General features: G+C 32.7%; 2 protein-coding genes across 4 annotated transcripts; both read left to right on the forward strand.

Annotated features, from left to right (window-relative positions):
• Positions 1–434: 434 nt before the first annotated feature.
• Positions 435–1,346, forward strand: LOC101505619 (dehydration-responsive element-binding protein 1E-like). The gene has a single exon (XM_004511547.4). The coding sequence runs from the start codon at positions 484–486 to the stop codon at positions 1,165–1,167; it is 684 nt and encodes a 227-aa protein (XP_004511604.1). The 5' UTR covers positions 435–483; the 3' UTR covers positions 1,168–1,346.
• A 567-nt stretch (positions 1,347–1,913) lies between these two features.
• On the forward strand, positions 1,914–8,028 carry LOC101505943 (uncharacterized). Of its 3 annotated transcripts, none has more exons than XM_004511548.4 (9): positions 1,914–2,127; positions 2,912–3,063; positions 3,342–3,429; positions 4,026–4,260; positions 4,840–4,908; positions 5,959–6,056; positions 6,142–6,267; positions 6,407–6,496; positions 7,710–8,028. In XM_004511548.4, the coding sequence occupies exons 1-9, from the start codon at positions 2,062–2,064 to the stop codon at positions 7,836–7,838; spliced, it is 1,053 nt and encodes a 350-aa protein (XP_004511605.1). In that variant the 5' UTR covers positions 1,914–2,061; the 3' UTR covers positions 7,839–8,028. The 3 variants fall into 3 exon arrangements, with proteins under 3 accessions (XP_004511605.1, XP_004511606.1, XP_073220633.1); XM_004511549.4 differs by having other exon boundaries at positions 1,917–2,127; positions 2,959–3,063; XM_073364532.1 differs by lacking the exon at positions 1,914–2,127 and adding an exon at positions 2,792–2,809.
• Positions 8,029–10,042: the final 2,014 nt, after the last annotated feature.

A 10,042-nucleotide genomic window follows, 5' to 3' on the forward strand; every position in this document is an offset into this window, starting at 1 on the left:
TAATAAGTAACGTTAATAAATAATAAAATATATATAAGAAGATCCGTTAAAATTTATAAATTTTTTTATAAATATAAATCTAAACTATTTATTTAAATAAATAGATTTTAAAAATAGAATAACATTTTTACAACTAAACGTGACCATAAATAGATTATAGGCCTCCACGTACGGCCTATAGTATCCTATTTGATCCTAATGACGATTCTAGTTTTTTTGTTTTTTTTGTTTTTTCTTCTTTTTATGAACAACACTTCTAGTAGGAGTATAGTTTACTTAGCGGGAGCTAAAGCGTGGTTCGTGGGCTTCCTCTACACCTTGCGCCCAATTAAATATCTTCCTGCTGTTGCCGCGTGTACGCGTCAGATACGTGGTTCATCCTACACCCCACCTCAATAACTTATATAAGATTACCAACTCCAAAAACCCACACTCACTTCACTTCACTTCCTCAATTAAGTAACCAACTTATAATTTTTTTAAATGGATGATATTTTCATGTCATCACTGAACTATGCCACTCAACAACACTTAAATATATCATCGTCTTCTTCTTCTTCTTCCTCTACTTCCGAAACAACAAGTTATTCTACAAACCGAACAACTAGTAATGAAGAAGTGATATTAGCATCAACACGACCAAAGAAACGAGCAGGGAGAAAAGTGTTCAAGGAGACAAGACATCCTGTTTACAGAGGAGTAAGAGCAAGGGACAATAACAAATGGGTTTGTGAGATGCGTGTTCCTAATAATAACAAATCAAGGATTTGGCTTGGAACATATCCAACACCTGAAATGGCTGCACGTGCACATGATGTTGCTGCACTCACTCTTCGTGGGCAATCAGCTTGTCTTAATTTTGCTGACTCAGCATGGCGGTTGAGGTTGCCGGAAACTACTGACGCGGTGGAGATAAGAAGAGCGGCGATGGAAGCTGCTCAGTTGTTTGCGGTTGAAGACAGCCAATGTGAACAGCAGAGTGTTGGGGAAGAACAAGTGGTTCCGGTGGTGACGTCAGAATATGATGAAGAAATGAATGATTTGATTTTGAGTATTGCGAATGAGCCATTACGTTCTCCTCCTCCTTCTATGACAGATTATTATGGTGGTAATGATAATGTTGATATGTATGACACTCAAGTTTCGTTGTGGAACTTCTCTACTTGACTCGCATGCATGCTACACCACTCTTCAGCTGAGTTTGATATTAGATGAAGTATTTACATTTAGATTTGTTTATTTTTTTTAGAAACAAATTTGATGTCAACTTTGTTCTTCAATGGATAGTAGTAATTGTTGTATTTTATGATTCAATTGAAATAAAATAAATATATATGTTGATGAAATCATGAAACATATTATGTTAGACTCTTGCTATGTTTGGAGTTGCAAGACTTGTATTCTATAATTAGTACTAGTTTATCATATATATTTAAAAATTAGAAACTTGAATTTGAGTTTGACTCTTTAAAAATACTTAATTGAGTATATATGTATAGACAGGGATTAAATTTGAGTTTGTATATTTGATTTAAGAAGTGAACTTGATCTTTATAATAATAAAAAAAAAACACGAACTTGACCTAGTATTTAACAAGTCAAACTTAGAAAAATATAAAAGGGAGGAGGTCGTGATCAGCATAATGGCGGGGGTGTAAGTATCACTTCCTCTGACTATAAATTACATATTGGGCTTAGACAGTACATGGGGCCCTCATTTCATTAGCATGGACATATAATCAGAAAGCACGTTCTCCATGACTCCATGTGAAGTATCCAGTGCGCAGGTAACCCTAATCGTGACTTCATCGAACGGTCCCAATTGAAAGTATATTCCCCACCCGATCCAACGGATCTAATTATTCCAAAATACTTACGCCTGTTATATTTATATATTTTAATGATATTTGTAAAGTGCCCTTTATTCTCGTTTTTCAGAAAAAGAGGCCTTTTACGTTCAATTTTTTTACAGTTTTCTTCAGATTATCGAGTGGCAGCTTCTGCCTCTGCGAATCTAGTAATTGCCACAAATTCAAAACCCTATTTTTTTTCCATAAATCGATGATGAGAGGTTCAAAGCGTTTGGCTGTTTCCGAACCCAATCATACTGATACTAACGAAACGCCCGTAAGTATTGTTAACACAATTTCCTTCGTCGTTTTGAGCTTCAGCTTAATTCGAATTTTTATTCATTTTTATTTCGGTACTCTTTGCTTCGTTTTTATTTTCTCCCTTATTTTTCTTGATGAGAGAATATTCCAGCATGTTCTCAACGATGATAATTTTTTTTTTGGTACTCTGTAAATTTATGTAGCATTATTGAATGCCCTTAAAAAATAGAGTTCAGTAGATGCTTGTAATTTGCTTTGTAAAAAGTCTCCTTGTTTGTAGTTGAGTAGCTATTGAATTAACCAAGTGATTAAGCTCAAATGGTTAATGACCTTTAGTTAAAGACAAATTGTTCAGGAGAACCCGAGTTCGTATCTTGATTGGAACAATTTTTTGTCAATCTTCCGAACACCGAACTACTAGGGCCCTAACCGGAGGGTTAAAACCAAAAAAATAGTTGAGTAGTTATTGGCAGTATATTGAAGAACAAAAGTTTTTGGGAGTGAAACACGCCTTTCGATTTTTTAGTGTTTATGTCTTTTGGTGAGTGAAACATGTTTTCTAAAGGTTGAGGATTTGCAATGCAAGAGGATGGTATTTGAGATTCTTTCTGTATTAAAGTTTTGATTTTATTTTGGATGAGAAGTAGTAGTCATTCTTATTCAGAAATTAATGAAGTCACCTAAAGCAGCTCTTAATGGTTAATGTCGATAATTTTGTGTAACCTTAAGTTGTCTTTAGCTTTATAAGTATTATATTTAGGTGGAAGCTTATTGTACCTCCAATTTTTAACATGATGCAGTTTAAGAATAAAAGAATAATGGAAGGATCTCTCTTTGATGTCCATAGGGCTGAACCATCTCAACAACTGATGGTGTCGACACCCCAATTGGATATGAAACGTGCAGAGTCATCCCAGCAGCATGTGAGAGCTTTAAATACCCAGTTTGCAAGGTTCATCTTTTATTTAACGTCAACAAATTTTGCTTTTTCTTGTTTTCTGCATTTTAATTTTCCTGTCAATGAGAAAAAGGTTTGGTATTGATAGTAAGATATGATTCCTTGTTCTATTCCTGGGTTTAGCTTATTTGTTAGTGGTTTTCAATCGTCATACATCATGATGTCTTGATATGTTAAAATCCAGTTAAAGGAATTTGCATTTGTATGATTATGAATGCATTGTTATTTATTTTTATTCGGTTAATGATAAATGGTGCATGTCTTTCTCACAGTTGGGTTCAAACACAATTAAAGAATCATCCTGATGAGCTTTGGGAAGATGGTGTCAGAGATTACTTAGATCATGCTACAAGCATTATGGTAATTCTTCACATGGGTTAATGCGCTAAAGCCGCTTATACTTGTACTTCTAATTTACTTGGTGCCACTATATATACCCAAGTAATATGTTATTGAAGGTGCCATTTTGCAGGAAACTGGTCCGATATCTAGTTGAATAGCTGTTTATGTGGCTGTGTATGCTGCAATGAAATTAACAGATGTATGCATACTATTACCAGACACACCTACATATGTTAAAACACCAGCTTTCTACTTGAAAATTAACCATTCATGGTTATTATAATAACATGTCTGTATGTTTTACCTAGAATCGGAGTCTGTTTATTTCTACAAGGACAAGTATAAGTGTTTTCTGTTTGTAACATAAACACTTTAACCTGTTCCTTTTTATTCAATGCAATGGGGATCACAGCTAAGCTATACTAGAGTGTTTTTGCTTGTTATACACTACTCCTTTCCCTTGGCTTCTTGCATCTAGAATGCTTTTAGCTAGTATTAGCATGCACGTCCGTTTTTTCTTAAGAATCATGTTACTGAGCATGCTTAATAATAATGGTGTAAATCATGCATCTGCAGTGTTGAAAAAATTTATCATGTATATTTTATTGTTTCAGGAAAAATTTAGTGATGTTGTCAACTGGCTCAAAGCAAATGCCACCAAGGCACAAAATTCGGCTCCTGATGCTGGTGCTTCTTTTGGTGTGAAAAAGTTTTCGCCTGAAGTAGCCAACAAAGAAAATAGTTTTTTTGGAGAAAAAACTGGATCCACTACTGTTAGTACTGTTACAAATTTTGCTAGTTCATGGAACCCTGGACTATTTTCAAACAATCAAAACGTGTATGCATTTGGTAGGTCTCTGACTTGTTACAAATACACCTAATATGTTTTCTTCTGACATGTTGAACTAACTCTAGAATGGGTCATTTTTGTGGCTGCACTAGACTGGCTACTTTTCCTGTTCGAATGCAAACCATTCAACAGGTAAAGTAAGTCTGTAAATGTTTACCTTACGACATGAAGTGCTGAAAGTGTTGATCTTTTGGTGGAATTTTTTTGGTTGAAGTTTAGATGGCAGATACCTCATCTTAGATAGTTGAGATTTATGTGGAAGCTATGTTAAGCTGGCTTTGGAATCTAATAATAAATTTGAGCTTTGTGAAGAATATGCTTTTATTATGGTGTGTCATGTGTCATATACAGATGCCTTCATGTCATGACTAGAACTTCATATTGCATGCAGATACAAATTTGTAAAATAATAGACATTTGATAATTAGCAATGAAGGATGGCAAATTTAAAATTACACACTTAATTATCTAATCTATTCTGCTATTTATTTTATCCAATTCAGTGTTATACCTTGAACTTAGGCATGAAGCAATGTCGCTTTTATGATTGGCTGCTAAATTTTGTATTTTGGTTTTAGGAAATCAAAATTCAGCTCCCAACAATCACACTCCCTCCAATCACAATGCTTCAGATGATGTGGATGCTGGTGAGGACTCAATGCTTTTTCCTCTTTTTCTTCCCATTAGCCTGTCATTATCAGCATTCAGCAATTACTTCATTGCATATACAAATTAACCCATCCGTCTCTGTATGGTATATTTAATTTTAATTTTGTTGTTCCTTTTCTGATGCTTGAGGTTTGTCAGAAATAATTCATTTATCATTCAATGATGACCTTGTTATTTTTTAAATGATTATGCTTGAAGGTTTCTTCTTCTTCTTGTTGGTAGGCTGTGTTGATAAATGTTGCCAGGCTATAGATACCATGCTGTTGTAGGGATATATACTAACCTTTGTTCATTTGTATATTATGTGCTTTTGATGAAAGTTACCATTTGCTGGAAAGAGCATAATTTTTAATCTGTGGAGTAGATAAACATAGAATCTCCCCCGTGCATGTTAATCGTGGTGGAAACAGGATAAAAGTATGTTAAATTAATAAACCCCTAGAGTACAGTTATTCATCCCTATCGACTGGGCAAACAAAAACACGTCTTTCCAACATTATCTGTTAACTAGTTCTTGAAGCACTTAGAGACCCGAATGCATGTTCTTTCTTTCTTTCCCCCATTTTGTTTTTAATTTTTAATTTTTTTATTAGGAGGCTATTGGAGTAGGTTTGTTGTTAAGAAGCACTAGTCTTCACCTTAGACTAGTTTTTATTTAACTTTACCAAAACGGGACAATTTTGTCATAAGATTAATATTTGGGGAAAAGAATGGTTTTGAGTGGTGACCAAAACATGAATATACCGTGTTTCTTTAAATTTCTATTCTCCCTACAAACTATTCCTTGACTAATTATTTTGTCTGTCATTCCAAGTTGATTGTTGCTTTATAGCACCTCATTGCCCTTTTTTATGCCAAGTTGATTGCTGAGTTTTACATATTGTGATTATTTCAGATTTGAAGAAAAGAGATTCTATTATGTAGCTTTCTTGTAGTGTTTTCCTATAACCTTGCTTGCCATGTCTAATACATTGCCAAATATTCTGCATAATGACACTGGTGCAAAAATATTTTTGGTTTGGTCTCAGAAAATGAAGTGGAGCAGCCCAGCAGCCCATCAGTGAAGAAATCAGAAGAGAAAGGTGTAGTAGTTGTACATGAAGTGAAGTGCAAGCTTTATGTGAAGGTGTGTTTCTTAATTTTTAGGGCAGCATTTTTATTTTTCTGCTCTTGTTCAGCTCAACTTGATTTGCATCCCTTGGTATGTTCAGTCAAGTGACCCAACAGATAAAGATGTATGGAAAGATAGAGGAATGGGCCAGCTGTCCATTAAATGCAAAGAGGGGGTCGCCAAGGCTACCAAAGAGTCCAAACCTACAATTGTTGTTCGAAATGAGGTTTGTTCGATTTATAGTTTTTACGATTTCGTTCGTAGTTCTTATGTACTGGTATCTCTTCAGGGAATTGACCTTAATTTCTAGTTTATACTATTTCGTTCGTAGTTCTTATGTACTGCTGTACCTTTACTGATGGCAGGTAGGAAAAATTCTTCTTAATGCCTTGTTATATCCTGGAATCAAGACAAATCTACAGAAGAACTCTCTTGTTACGATATTTCATACTTCGGTAAGGAAATGAAAACTTGCACCTTTATCTGAATACCTTCATGCAAATACTGAAACAATGTTCTATATAGGGAAACATAGAAATAACACTGCATAAAATTAATGCTTGAATTATTTAGGTAGTTATAAGAAAACTTGACATGTCTTTAGACTAGGTTACAGTACTTGTGGTAATACAGTAAAAAGGTTTTGGATCCCGTATTTGAAAAATCCCAAATTTTTTGCATTCATGTATCTTGGGCTGTCTAATCAAAAGATCATGTGACAACTATTTTTGAATCCAATTTATCAAGTTGAAAAGTGAGTCCGATCATATTGATCAAACGTCCCAAGATGCATGGCTGCGGCATATTCCAAATTTCTCAACTCATGGTATCCGGGTCCTCTTATGTCAATGAAGCATTCCTTTTACATCGAGCAACTATTTCATGTCTTTTTCATTGTTGCTTCTTCCGTGTTTAATCAAGGATTCGAGATCCGTTTTGGTTTCTATTTTCACTTTTAATTACAAAAGTAATATAGTTTTTTTATTTTTTATTTTAATCTGTTTTCAAAGTTTTGCATAAGAAAAACCAAAAATTGCAATAATTATCATGAAGGCAAATTCTACATTGGACCACCTTCATAGATGGCCCATCGTAGACCAATATTTAAAAGTCACTCAAAACTGTAATGACAATTGACGACACTCTTCAGAAGGTCAAGTTAACGGCTCGTCTCGTCTTTAGGTGTAGATGGTGACTTTATTGATGTTTGTGTGATGAGTTGGGTTTTAAAGGACACTTCATTTTCCCTTTTATGTATTGAACTAACATCGATTGAGTCATTGTTGCAACCGTAAAGACTACAAGGACCGATAACATATACTTCTGAGCAGCATCATCGATCATTATTAGAGTTCCGACATTAGTCTACGGTGGATCACATGTGAATATGGTCCACCGTAGCATTCATCTATCATTAAATGTTGTAAAAGTTCAGTCTCTTAAAAAAGTTAAAAACAGCCCGTTTTCATAAGCTGATACCTTTAGCTTTTCTATTACTTTTCCCCTTTAAGAGAAAGATAATAAAATATCGTAATATTTAATCATGGTCCAATAGTAGTAACTTTTTTCTTTTCTTTTCTTTTCTTTAATTTCTTTGATTAGTTTTACGATATGTTCTATGATTGAATAGCCATCGAAAACGTATGTGAAACTTGAGAATTATTGTAGGGTAATGCTGATGGTAGTGGTGGAGATAATGATAGTGTTGTTGCACGTACATTTTTGATCCGGATGAAAACAGAAGATGATCGAAATAAACTGGCTTCAACTATTGAAGAATATGCTCCAGTATCTTGAGAATCATGATTATTGTGTCACCCTGGGCCATGAAAAGTTACTGAATATGAATTTTTCCCTTTCTCAAAATATGAATTTTTCTTTAAAAAGTATCATTTTTTGCAATTGTGTTGGACCTTGTGTTTAGAGGGTGTTGCTTATGTACTATCTAAAATCCCGTAGATCAATGCAATTGTTGTTTAGGTGTGAATCTGATATTACATGCTATGCCTTTGACCCGCAGTTCAATTTTTTTTTCCATGATACAAGCAAGGCAAGTTTCAAGTGGAACACCATTTTATGTTTTTTACTTTGTCTCATTATGTGTCTCATTCTGGGGAAAAAATGCTATAAAGAACTTAACTATCCTATGAACATATTGATACGTGTACTTTCTTAGACACATTACACTTGACGTATAAAGTTACTATTTTCCTATTTTTATTTTTATTAAAAATTACTATTTTCTCATTTTTACACTTTTCATAGAAAAATTAAATGACACTTGTATAGTTAAAAGTATTAATTGTCAAAGAGATTCTACAAGACTTCAAAAGCAGAGAATCCATTTTCCAAAACACTTTTACTTCAAACAGAGATCAATGCTGTACAAGAAGTAAAGTAGAAATCATCATGGTCTTTTACCAACAAATTAATACAATAGGTCTGATATTTAATTGTCTTTTCTGTTAGTAAAAAACAAAATGTCTTTTCTAGCTAATTTACCCTTCAAATTGTCGGTTTCGGTTTTTTATTCTTGCTCTTTCATATATGACAATTAAAAGTTTTCCATTTTGATTTTTTTGCATAATTATAAAAAATCATTAAATCAGATAAATGAAAATTCTTTAACTTATCGTTCACAGTAATTTTTTATTTATTTTTTTAATGTAAGCTTATCAGTTATTTTTTATTTATTTAGAAATCATCTCCGGTCGTAGTTTCAATTTGGCCATTAAAATTATGGGATGCTATTATATCAGTTCTTTTTTACTATTATATTGTTTTTAAAATAAAGATAATTCAAAAGATGCCCGTAAAATTGTAAATCTTCCTTATTTTTAATTCAGATGTTATGATGTCTTCAATAGGCCCTTAAAAATAAGGAGGGTAAATAATTATTATATAACTGTCATTATTATATAATAATTTTTATTATAAATAAAATTGTCATTTTTATCCTCCGTATTCTTACAATAGTTAAAAATAAGGAGGGTAATGTTGATTTTTTGTAGTGGTTTGTTTTCTTATATATTGATATTGATATTAGAAGGCATTTTTTAAATTTCTTATGTCAAGAACTAATAAAACTAATAATCTTACTTCTATATCTCATCTACTCTAGGATCGTATTTGTCTGATGATAATTAATACTTGAGGGGCAGTATGTTATTTAAGAGGGGTTTATGTTACATAATATTATTGTTGAATTGTCATGTAATAATGTTTGTGATTTAGAGAAAAAAAGATATGGAGGTAAAGTTAGGGAGAATAGAGTAGTTCCCATTCCTATTCCTGTGCAATGTGCATCACTCAAATGTTTATTTCTACTTTTGGTGACTAAGCCTATGTCAGAAACCGTGTACGTATGAGGTAACAGAAAAAAGTTCACATGCATATTCAATCAATGTGAAAAGCAAAAGTGCATAGAGTATGTTTCTTCCAACTGAAAATTATTACTATGAAGAAAGAGCTTATTTCCATAGAGCATATGATAGTGTGTCTGCACTCTGCAGAACAAGCAAGAGCTTCACGACAAAAATTTCAGCGCCAACAGCTGCGAATCTGATACCCGTCATTTTCCCCCTCACACCAATGGCATCAACTATCAACTCACTTACCATACACTACCCACTTCTAGTAAAACTAATTCATTATATAATGTTAAAAATTCTGATTAATTTCATCTTTTTTTATTTTTTTTATTTTTTAATATTCTCAGGACATCAAAAGGAAAAATATTATTGTAAATTATTTATTTCCCTTTCCCTTGTTTCCATTCATAAGAAAAAAATAAATTTACATTTGAAATTTCAAAATGTAAGTAAATTTCAAATATGTCACTATATTCTAATGACGCTAGTTGAAATTTATACTTAAAAAAAAACTGTATATGATAGTTTTAAAAATAATTTTTTTAATTATATTATAAAAATTGAATTAAATTATTTATTAATATAAATGTTAGTGTTTATTATGACATTTACTTCAACTTCACAGTAGTT

The sequence above is a fragment of the Cicer arietinum genome, chromosome 8 (genome assembly GCF_000331145.2).
Source record: "Cicer arietinum cultivar CDC Frontier isolate Library 1 chromosome 8, Cicar.CDCFrontier_v2.0, whole genome shotgun sequence".
In the NCBI taxonomy this organism is placed as follows: Eukaryota; Viridiplantae; Streptophyta; class Magnoliopsida; order Fabales; family Fabaceae; genus Cicer; species Cicer arietinum.